The sequence below is a fragment of the Tupaia chinensis genome, unplaced genomic scaffold (genome assembly GCF_000334495.1).
Source record: "Tupaia chinensis unplaced genomic scaffold, TupChi_1.0 Scaffold000628_1, whole genome shotgun sequence".
NCBI lineage: Eukaryota > Metazoa > Chordata > Mammalia > Scandentia > Tupaiidae > Tupaia > Tupaia belangeri.
In genome coordinates this window covers 1,915,771-1,936,721 of record NW_006160148.1, presented here as the reverse complement: position 1 = coordinate 1,936,721, position 20,951 = coordinate 1,915,771, and the positions used below count along the sequence as shown (strand labels likewise).

The 20,951-nt window shown below is 57.4% G+C and overlaps 1 protein-coding gene across 1 annotated transcript in view; it reads right to left on the bottom strand.

Moving 5' to 3' along the window:
* Positions 1-20,951, bottom strand: part of MAN1C1 (mannosidase alpha class 1C member 1) — a 156,835-nt gene that overhangs the window by 83,066 nt on the left and 52,818 nt on the right. Inside the window, 1 exon segment of the mRNA XM_014591978.2 lies at positions 12,465-12,561. Within this exon segment, the coding sequence (XP_014447464.2) occupies positions 12,465-12,561 (97 nt within the window).

The window sequence follows — 20,951 nt, the reverse complement described above, 5'->3', positions numbered from 1 at the left end:
CCCCAAGCCTGGCGCCCAGTAGAGACTCGTGCAAAGTGGCTGCCTGGACTGAAAACCCAAGGAACAACTCCCAGCCCACCCCCCACACCGGCACGAGCTCGCCGGGAGACCGGAGCCGCGTCTGCCGCGTCTGCCGCCTGCACGCCCTCCTGTGCTGTCACGTGCGTGGCCACCAGTGGGATGGGCCACGGCCATTATCCCCACACGGTCCAGTCTCAGAATTCAGTTGTTGGGAGAGAAAATGCAATTGTGCTTTATCCAGTCGTTAAAAAAAAAAAATGAGGGCAGTGGATTTCAAACCGCCTTTCAGACTTGATGAGAAGAAAAACAAACTTGAGTATTAGCAGGCAATTGTGCTGACAACACACTTCCGGGGCTCTTTGTCCTCCTCCGGGCTCTTTTCAGAATTTCGCAACAATTCCTATTGATCCCGCAGCGTTCTCAGGCCGACCCTTCATGCTCGGGAGAGCAGCCGTCCATGCAGCGGAAAACAGATCTGCCTGCCTCGGGGTCTCCCCTTCCTGAGAAGGGGAAGTGGCTGCAGTGCAGTCCCCACTCCCTGTGGGGCCACCGACCCGTCAAGCCCCTGCACCTGAATGGCTGACTACCGCCGGCCGGCCATCCCAGGCTCTGGGGCAGGGTGAAACACGGAAAAGCAGACTAACCGCCTGCTGTTTCAGGACCCAGAAGTAACCTGAGGCACCATCTGCCAGACACCCACGTTGTGGTGGGGAAACTGGCTCGAGGGGAGCCCGAGGGAGCCGCTGGCGCCTGGCGGGAAAGCGGTGCGAGGTGAAGGCAGGTCTGGGCTCGGGCGTACTGGGCAGCAGCCATGGACCCTGCTAATGCTAGCACTGCTCACAGGTGGTCTCTCGCCAAGCCCAGCCCCGGGGCGGTGGGGGCAGTGTGGTCACACTGCAATCGTCTCTCCTCCATCTTGTCCCATGGGCACTTTGGGGCACACACACACCCAGGGAGTGTTTCTGAAGACACTGAGGATGGGATTCGAACCACGGTCAGCCATGTGGGATCTGCACCGTGGGGCTAGCTCTAATTCAAAGCATTTCTGACACTAGCTACCTGAAGATAGGCCAATCACGGGCTACCCAGGGTTTTGTTTTTAGGTTTTTGCTACAGGGCAGGTGTGTTTGCCAGAGCAAGTGAGACATCCCATGTAACCCTCTCTTCCCACTCTCCTCTCAGGGTTTTGGGCAGGCACGCACGAGCACCTGGTGTGATTTTCAAGCTGCCAGGCCTGGAACTCGAACTGTGGTCCGTCACGTGGGAGCCCAGTGCCTTAAACACCACGCCACCTGCCGGCCCCTCCCCAGGCTGTGCCCGTGCCTCAGATTGAGAGCCTGCGCCGCCCTGCCCTCGGATGGACTTGCTGAGCGGCGTGACAGAGGATGTGGACGAAGAGAGGAGAGGCACGGGCAGGGCTACGGGAAGGGGCGTGGGTCTGCCCTGGCTCGCCGCCCTCCGGGGTCTCGGGTGTCCTGAAAGCTCTCGAGCCCCGTCCTCTGGGTTATGGAGGCACCAACACTGTCACACAGGCGTGACTGATTACAGCACTGGCTACGGGTGACTGCCTCAGCCTCTAGCTCCTCACCCTTCCCAGAGGTGGGCTGGGGCTGACAGTCACCCTCTGCTCCTACTCGGGTCTTGCTGGTGCCCAAGCATCACCCTGAAGCTAGCTGGGGGCTGCCAGCTGTCAGCAATAACTTGTCGGCGCACAAAAAGACATTTGCCACTTGGGAGAGTCCACGGATTTAGGAGCTGTATGCCAGAGCGCTGGGAGAAAGACCAAACACACGTTTCACAGTATCACGTCATCCCTCCAGAACCAGCCACAGAGCCCTGGCAGGAGCTGGCAGCTCACGGTGCTCACGCTGGGCGTGGCAACCACCTGTCTCCTCCCCGGCCGCGGAGGTCCCGAGGGGTCGCCTCGCCCTGCACCGCCTCGTGCCAAGAACACACTGGGCTCGCAGCAATCAGGGGCAGGTGGAGGAGAGGCTCGTGTGGTCCCAACAATCCTGGGAGGGCAGGGAACTGCCAGCAGTGAGCGGTGCAGCCCGGATCGGGGAGCCCACCTCCTGATCCCCAGGTCGGCACCTTCCCCGGCAGTGGCCGAGCTGCGAGTCCTACTTGGTGCCACTGTGTGCCTGCCATGTCACAGCTGAAGAGGGTGGCAGAGAGGCCGTCCTACGGCATGGGGGTGACAGTGTGCAGAGCATGCGGTGCCAACTGCTCTTTCTGCTGTCAAAAGCTCTTGAGGCAGCTGCCATGGGTCCCCGAGTCACCCCTAAACTAAGGCAGGAAGAGCAGGGACACTAGGCCAGGGCCGAGAAGGCATGTGGGCAGCTCTGGTGAGCACAGGCCCAGAAAGCTGGGACTTTGAACACGGGGGCCTGGATCGGGGTGTGTGTGTGGGGAGCTTTCCATAGGAGGTAAAGCTAGGTGTGCTGAAGCAGCTAGTGCATGGGGTTCCCACATGACTGGTCACGGTTCAAGTCCCGGACCCTGCAGCCTGAAAATAAGTAGATAAATAAATAAACATTAAAAGAAAAGAAACAGCTAGCACAGGGCAACTAGAACTCTCACACACAGCAGGTGGGACCACTCTGGCACACTGTCAGCATGCCCCCAGCATATAGTACGACCCACAATTCTAATCCTGGGTGAGAACCACTTAACCGACTGCTGGCTCTCACCAACACGTGGGTACCAAGTGTGCACGACCCTCCAACATGCCTAGGGGGATGCAAAATGGAAACTGGGCTGGCAGTCAGTCCCTTCAGTTACACGGGGGCTAAACACTCCTATACCCAAGAGACAGTCAAACCTACGTCCACACAGAACATACATAAATGTTCGTAACAGCATCATTCATCGTAGGCAGAGAAAGTAGCCACAGTCCAGAGGTCTGCCAGCTGCCGAACGGGTACCATGCGGTGTAAAGAGGGATGAATGAGCGATGATGGGCATGGCCCTCCAAACGCTCTGCTTGGCACAAGAAGTCAGTCACGGAAGACCAGCTGTGTTCAGAGAGAGTCTACAGAGACAGGAGGTAGATCAGTGGCTGCCTACCGAGGGGCGCCGTATGCCAGGGAGTGGGGACAGCAGACGGGGAGGAACGCCAGTGACTGCCATGGGTATCGGCTTCTTTGGGGATGATAAAAATGTTCTAAAATTGATTGTGGTGATGGCTGCAAAACTGCGAATATACTAAAAGTAAATTGTAAACGAACAGAAAGCGTAATAGCAGCGTTACTCATAATCACTGCATACCGAAACAAAATGCCCAGTAACAGCAGAACGGGCAGGTAAACTTGAAAAGAAACGATAAGATAATAAGCAAAAAAAGCAAACCACGAAGTATGATATAAATTCTTTTAAAGCAGACAGGGCAGCAGGTGACATGGTGGTTAAGGAGCTGGTCTCCTGGGGACCAGCAGTTAGCGTAATGGCTATGTCACTGGACTCCCATGTAGCCGACCACGGTTCAAGTCCCGGACCCAGTGGCTTAAACTCACGCTGGGCGTGTGGCTGACTGTGTTCAAGTCCCAGATCTGACAGCTTACTTTCTCACTTTCTCTTTCTCTCTCTGGTGAGCACACATGTCCTACAGCAAATTTAAAATAAATCAATAAATAAAATTAAATGAATAATTAAACAATTTTTTAAAGCAGACAAAAGCCATCTATGGTGCTAGAAGTCGGAATTGTGACAATCCTTGGGGTCCCTGAATGGGAGGAAGATCCCGGGGCAATGACAGCGGTCTCTGTTTAGACTGCGTGGTGGTGACAGGTATATCCACACGTAAGATGCACTGCGCTGTGCACGTCAGATCTGAGGATCTTACTGTATGTATGTTGTAAGTTACATTTTGCTTTTTAAGAAAGTCACCTAAAAAGAAAACAAATCAGGCACCGGGCTGTCAGGGTAGGTCAGTGCCTGGTTCCCGGCACCAGCTTCACCACCCTCAGGCGCTGGAGTCGAGGCTGTCTGGGAACCCACCCGCGCTGAGCGCTAAGACCTGCGGATCTGGCAGACCTACCTACCCGAGTCTGCTGGGAAGTCTGGCCAGTGCTCGCTGTCGATGCGGAGAGAAGGAAAGGGCTTGCTGCCGTAGGCTCAGCCTTGTTTCCAAGGAAGGAAAGGCCTTCAGAAGTGGGCACACACATTGCTCCCGGGAGGGACGTCGATTTCAATATGAATCATCTTCTACCTCCCAGGCAACTGGCTCTAGGAATGGATCCCTGACTCACTCCTCCCGACAGGAATAAGACTCGTTGCTAAAATTTCAGAACCTTAGAGAACCAGCCACGGTCCAAATGTCCTCATAGAAATGGCAAGAAAGAAAGAAAGAAACCAACCAGGCATGACAGAACCCTGGGCAGAGGGGTCACTGCAGGGCCCTGGATGCAAACCCTTTGTACAGATGAGGGAGGAGCCCGGAAGGGGGAGGCACACTCCCAGGGTTGCTGGCGCCAGACTGGGACCCAGACCCAAGGCTCCGAACCTTGAGTTTTCTTCTTCCAATTTTCTAGAGAAGTAAATTATGCTCTGTGCTGTCAGGAGGACTTCTAAAAACAAAACAGCCCAGACGCATCTTAATTAGAAAGTGCTTGGGAAAAAAACCTTAGAGGAGGAGGGTGGGAGCCCGGCTGCCACTGGTCAGTCAGAGGCTGATTTACGCAGGGTGCTCTGTGGTGCTGATCACCCAGCGTGGCCCGAGACACTCAGGTTGTCCAAGGTGGCTGAGGAATTGCAGACGTGACCTTTGAGGCCACAAGAAGACCACTATGACCGCCTGGCACCTGCGGGTCCTGCGTGTCCCTCAACCTGGGGGTGGATGTTCTCATACAATCGCTCCCCTTGCCTCTGACATCGGAGTGAGGCGTTCAAGGCTCCCAAAGCATGCGACCACTGGGGAGGTTTGCTGGCTGCCCTATCGCCTGCCCGGTCCAGCCAAGGAGTTGCGACATCCCACTCGTGAGGCTGATGACAGCTCTTTTCCAGAACGCCCTCCCAGCCTGGGTCAGATCCTGCCATGGTCTGCCAGAATCGGTGAGCAATACAGCCTGACCTGACATTGATCTTCCAGGAACTAGGAGTGTTTTTTTTTTAGAAAAAGAAAAAACAACTCAAAAAAAAAAAAAAAAAAACCAAACAAACAAAAAACAAAAAAACCCAACCTCATCGAACACTCTGCAGCCCGACCGCAGGAGGAAGAACAAGGCGCTGGGCAGGGTGCATAGACAGTGAGGAAGGGAAAAACAAGTCTTTCGGGAGGCCTTCTGTATGCCAACCCCCACATTTCACAGGTGGATAAGTTGAGGTTCAAAAAAGTCTGTGACTAGCCCAGCCGCACTCGGCTGGGAAATGCCGGAACTGCATCCAGGCTTATCTTGAAGTCACAATTGCGACCTCCCAGAAACAGACCGAGCTGGGCAACGGGGAAGCAGGGGGTTTTCAGGAACTCCCCGGCGGAGCCTGTGTTCACAGGGCAGCCCCGCTGGGGGAGTGACTCTCAGCTCCACAAAAACACCCAGGAAGATGTGTACATGCGTGCATGCGTGCGCGTGGGTGTATGAGCAGGTGAAAAGTTGGCAAAAGGCACAACCAAGTCACACACCAAAAAGCAATTGTAAGAATGACATCTTGGGGCCTGGATTTATGCCCTTCAACATCGTATTTGCTCCGTTTACAAGGCAAAGATGATTTTTCTCTCTGCCACAGCTGAACATTCCGGGTCCGTGATCTGAAAACCATGCTGTGTTCATTTTGCGTCTGAAGTCACCCGAGGCCATAAATCATCCCTTGAAATGGCGATTTGGCTGGCAGTTCTACTGGGGATTTGCGAGGCAGAGGCGGAATCCAATTTGGGGCTCTCACGGTCATCCTGGGGCTGGGGGGACGCTGTTTTCTGCTACGCAAGCACCTCCATCCTCCACAGAGAAGATGCCTGAGAACCAGATCTGCTGACGAGGCAGGGCTGCTACTTTTACTGGGTCTGGTTGCTGAGTCGAAGTGCACTTTGTGACAGGAGGAAAGTGTACAGCAGGACCTGGCCCTCCCCAGGCAAACCCCGGAGGGTAGGCCACTCACTGCTTCTACGTTTATCAGGAGCCTATTATGGGTGGGGCCAGCGGGTGGTGTGCTGGTTAAGAGCACTGGACTTCCACATAGCCAACCACGGTTCAAGTCCCAGACCAGGCAGCTTGCTTTCTCACTCCCCCTCCGCCCCACTTCTCTGTCCCTCTCTGGTCAAATTAAAATAAAAAAAATAAATAAAGTTAAATAAAAACAATTCTTTAAAAGAAAAAGAGCCTATTATGGGGACTGGCAAGTGACGTAGTGGTTAAAGCACTGGACTCCCACATGGCTGACTGTGGTTCAAGTCTTGGGCCCGGTGGCTGGCGTTCTCACTTACTCTCTGTCTCTCTCTGGTGAAATTAAAAAATAATAAGTAAAATGAAATAAAATCATTCTTAAAAGAGAAAGAGCCTACTATGTGTCAGGTGCTTTCTTTCCTTGGACTCTAGTTGCTGTCATGATTCTGTCACGAATGTGACAGCAGGCCACGCTGAGTGAGCGCATGTGTGCAGAACTGTCCCAGGGGTTTCCCACACACTGGCTTTACTCAGTCCCTCCTCTCTGGGTGACGTCCATACTCCCACTGTCCAGACGGAGAGCCGAGGTGCGAGAGGTTAAGCGGCTCCCACGCGGCTCCCACGCCGCGAGAGTGGCAGAGCCGGAGCGCCAGCTCAGGCTGCTCTGAGCACAAACTGCTGCTCCTCCCAGTCCAAGGTGCCGCCAGCCGCTGGCGTGTTTCTAAGTAGGTCTTCTAGGGTGCTGGGCAAGGATAAAGATTTCCGCAGGAGGGAAGAAATCTCAGGTCCCACGGGCAGCAAGCCGGGGGCTGGGGAGCTGTGAAGCCTTCCCCGGGGTGCCAGGGAGCAGGGGACCCAGATGGGGCCCACTGCTCCCGCTCCTGCCTCATGGCCGCAGCGTGCCCTGGGCAGGGCAGCAAGGGCACTGACGGGCTTGAGCTCTGGGGCCAGCACACCTGGGATCAAGTCACCACAAAGCCCAGCGCTTAGGCTCAGTTTCCTCATCTGTGAAATCGCGACGGGGTGGGTGATTTATAACCACGAGGGCTGCAAGGACAGCCCACTGCTGCGAGGGCTCGGAGAATCGCTAGTTCCCAGTGGGGACGTGTCTGGGAGGGCAGGCCTCACTTCCACGGTGTGGCCTTGGACCACGGCTCGTCCCAGAGCGTGCAGTGCGAACAGCACTGAGTGGGTACTCGGGCCCCCACAGCCCAAGTCCAGCCCTGCAGTTACCACGGGGTCACCTCTGGCACCTTCCCCTCTCTGTGCCTGTCTCCCCATCTAGAGCGAGGGGGTCGGTCTCACCATCCAAGGGCACTTGGAGTGGTGACATCCGATCCTGTGTCCCGGGGCAAGCTCCCCGCTGCCAAGGGAGGTGAAGTTCTCAGGGACCGTGCTGACTCACTGGAGGGAGGAGTGTGTGCGGCTCGCTCAGGCGGCCAGCTGACACCAAGCGCGAGGAGCCACCTCCCGCTCACTCAGAAGTCCCGAGGCTGGCAGGGGACTGACCTACTCCCGCCCAAACCCTAGCCTTCCCCTGCTAAACATCCCAGGACAAGAAGCTTGCATCAAGGGTGAGAGGCTGCTGCCCACAGTGCCCGAGCTTTCTGCCACAGGCCGGGGCCAGGGCAGGAGGGGTCAGGACCGGGAAGGCCCCGCAGCCCTAGCGTTGGTTCTGGGGCCAGAACACGGGGCACAGCCCAGTCAGATGCGCCTGCTCTCGAGGCCTTCCATCACCCTCTGGTGGCTGGACTTAAAGAACGCCCAGATGTGCCAGGCTTGATAGTGAGCAATGCGTTCTGTTCTCAGAGCCACCCTGTGAAGGAGACCCTGCAAACACCCCCTTATTATTTAGGTCTTTGCATAGGGAATAGGCCCTCGCAAGGGAGCAAGAAAGAGAGGGAGAGAGGGCAAGTGAGAAATCACCCCCCGGGGGGATGGCCGCACCACCATCCCTTCTCCTCCATTCTCCTCCTGGGATTTTGGGCACACATGCACATGCAACCAGAGTGTACACAAACCTCTAGGTCCAGGACTTGAACCGTGGTTGGCCATGCGGAATCCACCGCCTTAACCACCACGCCACCTGCTGGCCCAACATTCCCCCTTCATAGCTAGGGAAACCAAGGCCCAGAGAGGTTCATAAACTTGCCCAAGGTTGCACAGCTAGTGAGTAACCGACAGGCATGAAAACCCAAGCCAACCTGCCCACATCCACGCTCCCCGGCTAGCTTATTTAATGTCCCCCCCCACCCCAGGTCACAGCTGCAGGTGTGGCCCCCACCCCGTTTTGTAGGTGAGGAAGCTGGCCTCAGTACTGAGCCCCCCGTCACAGCACCATGGCTGCCAGGGACGGCTGGTTCCTCTGCGCCCTCCCCTCACACACCCTTCAAGCCGCTAATCTGACTCTGGCACGTAACAGCAACACGAGCACCCCGACCACGCGTCTGCTCTGGGCTCGCCATGGGTCTCGGCCCTCGGCATGTCCTACCATCACCACGGGCCCAGAGGTGGGTCCTGCTCCACTGCACAGCCGTGGCCACACAGCCGCTAAGGGGCCATGCAGAGGTTCCGCCAGGCCTGTCCAGATCCAGAGTCCACTCTGTGCCCTCTCTGAGCCGGGCCGTGTAGCACGCCATGGCCCAGGGCCTCGAGAGCGCTGTCTGACAGCCTGCTGAGCTGGGTGTGGTGGAAAGGAAGCCCCTCCACACCGACTTGCTCAGGACGCTAAAGCTGGCCTGAGGGGCCGCAGGTAGCAGGCGGAGGGGATTCACTCAGCTCCTGGCAATTCTGCGATGGAGGCACCGCAGTGGACTGCTTCCCTTCCCTGCACATGGCCCGCCGGCTCTGCAGGCCTGGGAAAGGCTGCAGTCACCAGGCCCGCTTGAGCCCCAGGACCAGGAGGTGGCTCAGGGGCTCCCTGAACATCCAACTCAGCCAGGCGGGGCAGGCTGGGCTGCGGCCGCCTGACCATACCGCTAGGGGCCTGTGTCTATGGGCTCGGCCTCCAGTGCGCTGACCAAGGACAGTGGCAGCCAGAGTCCAGCGAGGAAGTCACCCAGCAGCTGGCCTGGGTCCAGAGACAGCAGTGTGTGACAAGCTGCACAGCCCAGCCTGGGGCCTCCCGTGTTTCTGGGGAGAGTCTAGCTGCGAAGTGCCTCATGGACGCACTAGGGAAAACCTCTCCCAGCCGCCAGATGCTCACTGGCCCTCGCCCACGAGTTCCCCAAAGCCTCAGCCCCGAGACCCCTTTGTGGGAGCAATGATCACACTTTAACGGGTCCCGCGTGTTGGCGGGCCCTGGGCTGGCATTCGTGGTTCTAAGCGGCACCATACAGAAAGCTTGGCCTCAGAGAAACCCTTGCCCCAGGTCACACAACCAGGGTGCAATCAAGTCTGAATGCAGCCCGAGGTCCGCGGGGCTCACAGGCACTCTCAAGCCAGTAAGGGCTGCTCGCGTCTTTCTGCAGTCCCCTCTTCCTGTCCCCTTCTCTGAGAGCACCGACAGACCCCAGAGGGGCCCCAGGGCAGGGTTACTGCGTGTCTCAGCTGGGTGGAGGAGCCTCGCCGTGCCGTTTCCCCGTATGCCGTAGTCAGCACCAGGCATGGCCCCCAGCAGGCACTGGGGTGAGAGAGTAAGTCAGGACCAGGTGTCTGGCCAGTGTGGGGTCCCTTCACAGCCTCCGTTCCCAGGAGCCAGCCGCCCACTGTGACTGCAGAGAAAGACTCCTCGTGGCCAGATGCACCACAGGTGCGGGTGACCGAACGCCCGGACCTGCCGAGGTCACACCCAGAGCCGACAGACAAGCGGGGACCCGGCTCCCCTGGTCGCACCGGGTAGCGCTGGCCCTCATGTTACAAGGGCAATCACGACTCGCACACACAGCAGACCCTCTCGTTCCTACTTCTACGGCCGCTCAGCGTGAAGACGGATCAACAGGGGCCCGAGAGGGCGGGCACGGGGACTCGGCCACACGGGAGCATGCCTGCTCCCAGGCCTCCTGACTCCGGACCCCGGCTCTTCCACCATTCCGGGCCGGCCTCACTGCTTAGCAAGTGGCTGGAAGGTTAAATCCCAGACCCTGAGGGATTTTACGATGCGGGAGTTGGTTTAGCCCAGCACCCAACAGAAGTGTTTCCTGGGATGCTCCTGCCTGTCCCAGGGGATGGTCTGGGCCACAGCTAAGCCCACACTGCACAGTTCCAGGAGTCAGCAGTGTCTCCCACCCCGACCACCTATCCCGAGAATCGGCGAGGTAGGAGAGGAGAGGGAAGCCCAGGCGGCCATGGCCCTGTCTGTGTGGTGGTGACAGCCCAGCCTGGTAGCTGGGGTCCACAGCGCCTCTGCCAGGGCTGCTCCCATGCCACACAGAAATCCTTCTCTACAAATCTATCCTGAGCCACCTTGTACGAAGGTGGAAACACCCGTGCCATTTCCAACAGTGGACAACTGGACATGACCTTTGTGGAGCACCGGCAGGGCGTCAGGTGTTACCGCACACCCACGCTCTCGCCGACACCATTGAACGCATTCTTTAGGACACGATTCAAATGGCTCGGGGAGCACTTACGAGGTAACATTAAGCCGAAAAGAAAGGAAGGACAGACATAAAACCGTACAGGAAGTAAGTCAAGATGCCAGGAGAGACCACGTCTACGCGACAGGACAGTTACATTGTGCCTGTTCTGCATCGTTTTGACTCCCTCGTTTCCCCTCTACGATCCTAGGATAATAATAATAAATAAATAAAGCCACCCAAACCCACACGATCTCCCTCGAGGAGAGCGAACCGTCCGGACAGCCAGGAGGGCACGACGCTGACTGTAAGGAGACGGCAGGAGCGTGTCACCTTTGCTGTCACACAGGTACTCCTGACAGGGCCACGGCGTGGGGCGTGCAGGCATCCCTTGTCAATCTGTCTGACATTTCCTGGGGAGTCCCTTCTCCCACTGGTTTCCCAGTGTAGGAGCCTGCCTCTCTAGGGGCGAGGATGCTGGGTGATAAATCGCCCCTCTTCTGTCTTGGAGGGAAGGAGGCAGCCTGGGTGTCTCTAGTGTTCTCTTTGAAAGGCCTGGGGGAAAGCTTGGGCTGGAGCTGCTTTGAACCCTGAGGCTGTGACCCCTGAGGCGGCATGCACGGATGTCACCTCATGGTCCCTCTGGAACACAGACGGAGGCCCTCGAGCTCTGGGTTGGAGGACCCCGCGGCTGGGAGAGGACAATGAGCAGGCAAGGGTGCACCTGACCCCACGAGCTGCCGAGAGGCCCCGCACTCCGCCCCAACCACGGCTGCTCCACCTGCCACCGGGCCGTCCCGCCTGCCACCGGGCCGTCCCGCCTGCCACCGGGCCGTCCCGCCTGCCACCGGGCCGTCCCGCCTGCCACCGGGCCGTCCCGCCTGCCACCGGGCCGTCCCGCCTGCCACCGGGCCGTCCCGCCTGCCACCGGGCCGTCCCGCCTGCCACCGGGCCGTCCCGCCTGCCACCGGGCCGTCCCGCCTGCCACCGGGCCGTCCCGCCTGCCACCGGGCCGTCCCGCCTGCCACCGGGCCGTCCCGCCTGCCACCGGGCCGTCCCGCCTGCCACCGGGCCGTCCCGCCTGCCACCGGGCCGTCCCGCCTGCCACCGGGCCGTCCCGCCTGCCACCGGGCCGTCCCGCCTGCCACCGGGCCGTCCCGCCTGCCACCGGGCCGTCCCGCCTGCCACCGGGCCGTCCCGCCTGCCACCGGGCCGTCCCGCCTGCCACCGGGCCGTCCCGCCTGCCACCGGGCCGTCCCGCCTGCCACCGGGCCGTCCCGCCTGCCACCGGGCCGTCCCGCCTGCCACCGGGCCGTCCCGCCTGCCACCGGGCCGTCCCGCCTGCCACCGGGCCGTCCCGCCTGCCACCGGGCCGTCCCGCCTGCCACCGGGCCGTCCCGCCTGCCACCGGGCTGTCCCGCCTGCCACCAGGCAGTTCCACTTGCCACCGGGCTGTCCCACCTGCCACCGGGCAGCCTGCGTGAGGCCCCCGCGGCTCTCCAGGTGGCGCTGGCCAGCAGTGGGGCATCCGCGCCCTGTGGTGGGTGTAGCCTCAGTCCTTGGTCCTGTGGGTCTTCACCCTCCCTGCTCACGTCCTAAGGGCCTTTGCTCTAAAAAACCAGTAACCTCAAAGACAGAGTCCGTGAGGCGAGAGGAGCATACGGGCTCCCACGTCGAAGGAGGCTGAGGCCTGGACAGCCCAGAAGGAGCAGAGTCAGAAGCCTCCGGGTCTGGGGAAGGAGAGCCGCAACTCGGAGGTGAGAAGCCAAACCGAAGCTCCACAGGGCCCCGGGGCAGCGGTGGCCCCGACGTGGCAGGGGCCTCGACTCACCGAACATGCTGCCCTCGTAGCCGTCCTTGGTCAGGGGGCGGAGCTCGTTCTTCCCCATGGCGTAGCGCGCGTAGCTCTGCCAGGCAAAGCGCATCATCTGCAGAGAGAGCAGGACAGAGCTCAGCCGCCAGCTGCAGCCACCAGCCCGACGGCACCGCGGCCCTTCCCACCGGGTTAAATGTGCTTGTTCTTCATCAGTGTTTTTTAAAGAACTGTTTATTTAATTCCATTTGTTATTACTTTTTAATTTGACCAGACAGAGACAAAGACAGAGAAAGGGAAAGCAAGAAAGCAAGTTGACAGGCCCAGGACTTAACCCCAGTCAGCCATGTGGGAATCCAGCACCTTTAACCTCCACGCCACCTACTGGCACCAAACCATATCTATTTTTCTTACATTTCATTTGTTATTACTATTACTTAGTGCCCTCAACAGAGACAGAGAAAGAGAGAAGGAAAGTGAGAAAGCAAACCACCAGGTCTGGGACTTGAACCATGGCCGGCCATGTGGGAGTCCAGTGCCTTAACCACCATGCCATCTGCTGGCTCTTGTGGTTTAAGCCACCTACTAAGGCAGCACCTTAACCATAAAAGCCAGCAGGTGGCGTGGTGGTTAAGGTGCTGGACTTCCACACGGCTAACTGCAGTTCGAACCCTAGACTTGGCAATGCGAGAAGCACACTGGGCAGGTGTGTGTGCTTGCCCAGAATGCCAAGAGGAGAATGGAGAGGGATGGTGGTGTGGCCGGGGAGTGGTCTCTTTCTTTCTCTTTTTCTGCCTCTCTCCTCTCTGGTAAGCGCACACACTCTATGACAAAAACCTAAAATAATCTCCCAAATTTTCCAAATTGAGGAAGGTGACTTCTCTCACCACGACTCCACTCCTGCAGCTGCAGCTGCCTGGAAGGCAGTTCTCCTCGGATAACCCCACATGTCCAGAGCCTACGCGAGAGCTTTCTCAGGGAAGAGACAAGCACCCACTACCTTCTTGCCATGTCTCCAGTGCCAAAGTAAAGAGCCGACGCGTCCACGCAGCCTCCCGTTTCGCTGGCCTGAAGGAACCCTCTGGCAGGAAGCAACCAGCCCTCAGGGCGAGAGTGCCCGGGTGATCTGATGCAGCACCCTGAGCCCACCAGGCAGTCGGCCGGAGGGCCCTCTGGCTCGGAAGGCTCAGCCGTGTCCCCAGCGCCTTCTGTCCCCTGCAGGTGCTGCATGAGTCTCCCTGACCTGCTCGGACCTCCTGCGGCCCTCTTGGGTTCCCAGCAGCCCAGCTGGTCACTGACGAGTTGCTCTCTGGCTCCCTGAGGCCAGAAACCACACTAGCCTAGCCCAGTTTCCCTCACGGCACCCAGCATGGCCTGGCGCACGGGGTAGTGAGAGCCTAGGGACTGTCACCAGTGTGGCATGCACTCTCGCCAGCCCTCGGAGTGCCACACTAGCATGGTGTTCTTCACTTAGACCTGGAGGTTGGGGTTGGAGGAGGTGCCAGGTGATGCCCCGAGGTCTTCCTCACCGCCTCCCGGAGGTGGGCTACAGCGGGGTCCGGCAGGGCTGAGGGGGCTGGATGCTCTGCGGGCAGGGGAGCAGCCCTGCAGTGGAGAGAACGCGGGTTTCGAGACCTGAGAAGCCTGGGTTCTGTCCCACTTCTGCCACTCTCTGTGGTTCTGACATGAAACGAAATGTCCCCGAGTCTCGGGGGCCCCACCTGAGGCCTGCTCTGATAAGTAATCAGAAGGCCCACCCTGCCACCATGCTGGAAGGTCTAAACGGGGGACCGCAGTGGAAACGCTGCTCTTCGTCCCGACGCGGCAAGTGATCAGGAACACGCTCTCGTCCCTCCCTGGCCTGTCTCTGCGTGCAGCCGCCAACCTCCCCCAGGCCAGCCTTGGGGTCGCATCAGGACCTCTGGGCCGTGTTGAACCAGGTTGCTGCGCCATGTCCCCCACCCCAGGGCACCAGGCCCGAGAACTTGGCTCTCTGAGTCCCACGTGAGGCTGCAGGTCCTGGGCCGCCTGTGGAGCACTAATCTAAGATGCAGCCTGTTTCTCCCCGCGGTCCCAGACACTGCCCAGCACCCGTGTGCCTTCCTGTCCCATCCTGCCACGGGGCCCTCTCCCTGCGCCCCCGTGCTCGCCCACTCCTGGTGCCCAGACCCGACACATCGGCGGTCACCACAGCTGCTATAGCCCCGGGGCACAGCCCAGGAGAGCTGACCTGAGGGCTGCGGCCTGGACTCGCCCTGGGATGGCGGGACAGTGCCAGCAGGCCTCACATAGCTGGTGGCACGGCGCGGTCAGGGCAGCAGCGCCGGCCAGGCTGCAATCCAGCTCTCAATCGCAGGCGGGAGAGCCGCCCCACGCTTGATCCAGCATGTGTGACACACGTGCAAATGTCACGGTAAGGCATGCCGAGCGCTCGGCACGGGCTGAGTCCTGCAAGCACTTCCGTGACACGCACATCCGTGTCACATCCATGACAGCGCAGAGCAGCAGCAGAGGCCCGGGGACACGCCCCTCTGGAGCCTATGCGTGGGGGGAGGGAGGTGGGTGTTCAGTGATTACGAGGATCGGAGGTGCCTCGTGGCCTCACAGCAGCTGCCGCTGTGGGATGTGGAGCTGTCTGGCACGTGGCCATTCCCATCCCATCCACACCCGCGGCGGGAAGGAAGGCGTGGACGACCCATGCTGTGTGGGACCAGCTTGAGCTCCCCGTGCTGCATGGACGGGCTCAGAGCAGGCAGAGCCCCCGTGCTGTGTGGACGGGCTCAGGGCAGGCAGAGCCCCCATGGGCCCTCCAACATGCTCGTGCTCCCCACTCGGACTCTGGGCGGCTCCACCTGGTACTGGATGCACAGGGGGTGGGGGAGCCCTCCCTGCCCCAGCCAGGGGGTCCCTCTCTCTCTTCCTAATGCACCTGCCTAAGCACCGTGCAGGAGTCCTGCAGCATGGTGGGGTGCTCTCCGGGCCTCGCCACCTCCCGGCCAACAGCTGCTCCTCCTCGGTCCTGGCCAGCTGGGCCAGTCAGGGCCCTGGCAGACTGCCACCCCACGGTCCTGACACACAGTCCCACAGCCAAGCTTCATCCTGAGACTCACTGCGCATGCCCCACGATGCACGGGATGGTGCAGGAAGGCGCTGAGTGACAGTAAGCAGGCGAGGGCGCTGGCTGGACGGTCACAGACGGCCAGCTCTCGGCGCGGACCCCACGCCTCAGAGGTGAGAGCCAGCAGGTATCAGGGGCAACCTCCTGGTGCCAGCCGCTCTGAGGAAGGTGGGACTGTGGGGGCACCGGAGGGGATGGCGCGGGAAAGCCCGACACTTCCAGTCTGGGACTGGCATGCCGTGGTGGCACCTGGACTCGGCTTCGGAGGATAGGCCCCGGCTTCCTGCTCAGGCAGCTGAGAGGAGACCCAGGCGACCACCTGCCCATGGGGGTTCCTTAACAGAGGGTGAAGAAACCTCTCTCTGAATGCCCTAGTGACGGGGTGCTCACCACCCTGCCAGGTAGCCGTCCACTAAGCCCCTCCTTCAGTGCAGATCTAGCTCCCTTTCCGAGCCGCGGGAAGACAGCTCACCCTGCTTCCATGCCGGGCCGCCTTCACATTGCTGTGGATGTCTGCTGGCCACCTGGGCAGCTCGGCCCCTTCGGCACTGCCCCTGCGGCACAGCTGGGAGCTCCCTGCGCTCACCCATGGTGCTCTCTGGAACTATGAGCCGCACGGCACAATGTTCTCTCCCAGGGCCGCCAGGCTCTGGCACCCAGGTGCGGGGTGAGCTGGTCTGTCTGGAAGCAGCAGAGAGCCAAGTGCAAACTCGCCCTGGGACACGTGGACCAGACCCTGCAGGTGGGCCCTGCCAGCCGTCCCTCCCAGCCTGCATCTTGCTGGACTCTGCCTACCGCTCTGTGCTCTCAGGATCTTTCTAGAACCAGAGCTTGTCATTCAGTGTGTGTGTCTACCTGCTTCGAGTCTGCACACTTGCTGGGACTGTCATTCAGGCCCTGTCCCAAGTTTCGGACAGAAACATGAATGGCCGAGTCCCCCCTAGGGCCAGTACCAGTCAGAGTGCCGTCTGTCCGCAGGGGCCGAGTCTGCCCAAGAACCGGACAGCCCCGTCTCTCCGTGTGTACGTGAGGATACTGTGAAAGACGGGGCTGAGATGTAAGAACACCGCCCTTACACGGCGAGTACAGAAAACAGAAATGCCTTTTTTAAAGAGGCGAATAAGAGGTTAGACTGGCATGACTGTTCTTCGAGAGCCCGTGGCGGCTCCCACAGGTCATTATTTTTTGTTGTAAATGCTTGCAAATCACCAACTTAAAAACCTGTTAGTCCCACCAGGACAGTTATACGAAGAAAAGAAGGGCCATAAAAAGCACTGGCCAGGATGTGGAGGAATAGGAGCCTTCACAAATGGCCGGTGGGAGTGGAAGTGGTAGAGCCCCTTTGGGAAGCGATCTGGCGAGAAGTTAAGTATGGAGTGACCGCATGAACTAGCAGGTGCAAGCCCAGGTCGGTGCTGGCAGAAGCGAGGTCGCAGCGCAGGTCTGAGACGTCCATCTTCAGAAAGCCCTGCCCGCGAGGGTGGCGCCTGGCTGGCACCTGAGAACTGGACTTGGTGGGTGTCCCTGCCATCCTCGCACTGCTAAGGATGGTTACCGCACCTCACTGTGTAGACACGCTACGCCAACCCTGCTTCCCTCTGGGAACTGTGGTATGTGTTCGGCAGAGTGTCCTACACGGCAGGCCTCCAACAAACAGCCTGGACACGAAAGCACGGCCCCGGTAGGCAACACGTCACACGTTATCACAGTTAGATGGTGGCGGGACTAAGCGTGTCCTCAGTGACTCCACTGGGAGAGGACTCAGGGAAGCCCGTGCCTGGATTCTCCCAGACTTCCCACTACAGCAAATCACAGCCACGAGGAAGGTCATCTACTGAGTCCTTTGAGTGGTTCCGGTAAGGTGCCAAACCTACGGGTGGAGAGAGAGCCCCGACACATACTCAAGACATAGAAAAACGCATGTCTGCATGAAAGCTACGCACGAATGTTCATCGTGCACTATCTTAATAGCTGAATGTCCACTGAGTGACGAAAAACAGACAAAATGTGGTATATCCACACATTGGAATATTATGCAGCTGTAAAAAGGAATCGTGTATGCTACAGCATGGTGACACTTGAAACACTGTGGGAAGGGAAAGAAGCCAGCCACAAAAGGCAGCCTAGGGAACCGTGGTTAGTGTAATGGCTATGTCGCTGGACTCCCACGTAGTCGACAGCGGTTTGTGTCCTGGACCCGGTGGTTTAAAACTCACGCTGGGCGCGTGTGTGTGCGTGCCCAAGATCCCAAGAGGAGAATGGAGGAGAAGGGATTGTGGCGTGACCATCCCCCCTGGGGGGTGATTTCTCGCTTTCTGTCTCTGTCTCTCTCTGTCTTTCTGGCGAGCGCATGTGCCCTATAGCGAAAACCTCTCCAAAAAAAAAAAAGGCAGCCTAGTGTATGATTCCATTTGTACGAACTGTCCAGAATAAGCCGATTCATACAGACAGAAAGTGGATTTGTGACGCTGGGGGAATGGGAGTGACTGCTAATAGGCACAGCATCTTTTGGGGGTGATAACAATGTTGTAGAAGTGATTGTCATCATGCTTGCACACCTTTGTGAGTGTATTAAAAATGGAATTGTATTCTTCAAAAAGGTAAATGCTAGAATGTATGAATTATGTCTCAATGAAGCTGCGACTTATTTCTGTTTGCAGGAAACTATTAGTGGGGGCACGTGGGTACCAAACACCATCTGATGTGACTCACTGAGGACACAACCTCACTCCAGCGACTTCCCTGCTCCAGATGCATAATCTGAGCTGAATCACGAGGAGACGTCAGGCAAACTCAGACCAAGAGACAACATCAATGGTCTTCCCTCTTCGGAAACAACAAGGTCATGAAAGAAAAGGCTAAGGGATTTCCAGGGGGCTAAAGAGACATGACGTTAAGGCAGTGCGATTTTTTTTTTTTTAACCACAGGATACGTATGCTCACTGGAGAGAGACAGAGAGAGATAGTGAGAGGGAAAGTGAGAAATCACCCCCTAGGAGGATGGCCACACCACAGTCTCTTCTCCTCCAGTCTCCTCTCAGGAATTTGGGCACGCACACACATGCACCCAGTGTGATTTTCAAGCCACCAGGTCTGGGACTTAAACTGTGGTCGACCAAGTGGGAGTCCAGCACCTTAACCATGTCACCTGCTGGCCCCAGTGCAATGTGATTTTTAACTGGATTCTGGAGCAGGAAATAACAGCAACAACTATTATTATTATTGCTGTAAAGAACATTATTGATACCTGACAAAATTTGAATAGGACACTGGGGTCTGATAATTGTACCCTAATAGTGTTCATTACCTGGCTCTAACGGTTTTACTACAGTTACTCAGAAAATTCCCAGCGTCTTCTGAAAATACACAATCAAGTATTCAGGAATAAGAGGCATTAGGTGTGCAATTCACTCGCACACGGTTCATGAAAGCACAGCACGTGTGCCCCTGTATCCGCAGGTTCAGTGCCCGTGGACACAGCCAGAGCCATGCCAGCTAAGGTACTTACTTAGAAGTAATTTAGAGATGATTTAAAGTGTACAGGAGGGAGCCAGCAGGTGGCGTGGTAGGTAAGGCACTGGACTCCTACATAGTCAACTGTGGTTCAATTCCCAGACCTGGCGGCTTGCTTTCTCATTCTGTCTCTCTCTGTTGCACACATTTTCTCTCTCTCTGCTGCCCTGCAGCAAAATTTAAAAAATAAATAACTCTATAAATAAATAAAGTATACTGGAGCATGTAAGTTATATGCAGATACTACGGCATTTTCTATGACTTGAGCATCTGAGAGTTTTGGTGTTTGAGGGGCGTCCTGGAACTAGTCCCCACAGATACCAGGTGACAGCAGCATGAATCTTTTCTGCAGAGCAAACGAGTGAAAGAGAGCGATCAAGCAGAGGGTCAGATATTGACACTCGACGAGTCTGGGTGAAGGTAAGTGTGAGAACGTCATTGTATTTTTGCACTTTTCTACAAGCCTGAAATTATTTTTTAAAAATCCATTAGGGAGCCAGACTCAATGGCATGTGTCTGTAGTTCCAGCTATTTGGAAGGCTGAGGCCAGAGGGTTGTAAGTTCAAGGCCAGCCTGGGTTACACAGTGAGGCCTCCTTTTTTGTTAGGTTTTTCTGTGTGTGTGCTCACTGGAGAGAGACAGTGAGAGGAAAAGTGAGAAATCAACCCCCTGGGGGGATGGCCACGCAGCAATCCCTTCTCCTCCATTCTCCTCCTGGGATTTGGGGCATGCATGCACACACATCTGGTGTGATTTTCAAGCTGCCGGTCTGGGACTTGAACTGTGGTCGGCCATGTGGGAATCCAGCATCTTAACCCCCATGCCGGCCCCAGAGACCTGGTCTCTTAAAAAATTTAGAGAATTTGGGGACTGGCAAGTGGCATGGTGGTTAAAACGCTGGACACTCCCACATGGTGGATCACGGTTCGAGTCCTGGACCTGGTAGCTTGCTTTCTCGCTCTTCTCTCTCTCTCTCTGGTCAAATTAAAATAAATGAACGAATAAATGAAGTTGAATAAAATAATTTTTTAAAAATTTAGAGAATTTTGAGGGAGGTTAATATCATTTTCACCTGAATATATACATTATATTTATACATTTATACATTACAGAATTGTCTCCTTCCTTCTTTGATTAATCATTTTATCGCCATAACAGTTGCTACAGTGTGGTTTTTCAGCACCCAAACACAATGTGTCATGATTAAACCCGGGTAATTAGTGCACCTGTCTGGCAACCACTGGAAACCCTAGCTAGTAAATTCTTGCTGACCACACCCTCCCCACTGTACTTTGTAACACTAGGCATGGCTCCTCCTAGCTGCCTGCAAGTTTGTCCCCACTAAGCGACATCCCTCTGCCCCTCCTTGCCTTTCCCAGCACCCAGAAATCAGTCATTTGTGCCAATTTCCAAACCGTGACGGCATGGACCCATGGCTGGTCCCCCTGCAGTCCTCTCACCCACAGCCCCTCGGAGGCCCGGCAGGGGCTCTGCGTCCCCCTCCCCAGACCGTCCCCCACGCGCCCAGAGGATGGTACCTGCAAACCAATTAGGAATGAATGATTGTGGCTTCTCCTTCTATGATTATATTACCACGTTCCTATGAAGTATCTGTTCTTCGGGTTTCATTCATTCATTCATTAAAATAAATGAAAAGGCCCCTTTCATGGGCCTATGCATTTTCCAGACGTCTCGGCGGGGTTAGAGCCACACCCCGTCCATGCCCTCTCCTCCCACTTCCAGGCCACTCCTCTCCTGGGCTCAGCTCTGTGCTGCTGTCTTCCTCTTCTGCATATATATCCCTTCAGGACGTCTGGAAAACAAGGCTGCTCCCCAACTACCCCCGGTCTCCCACCCTCTATACCGGTGCTGCT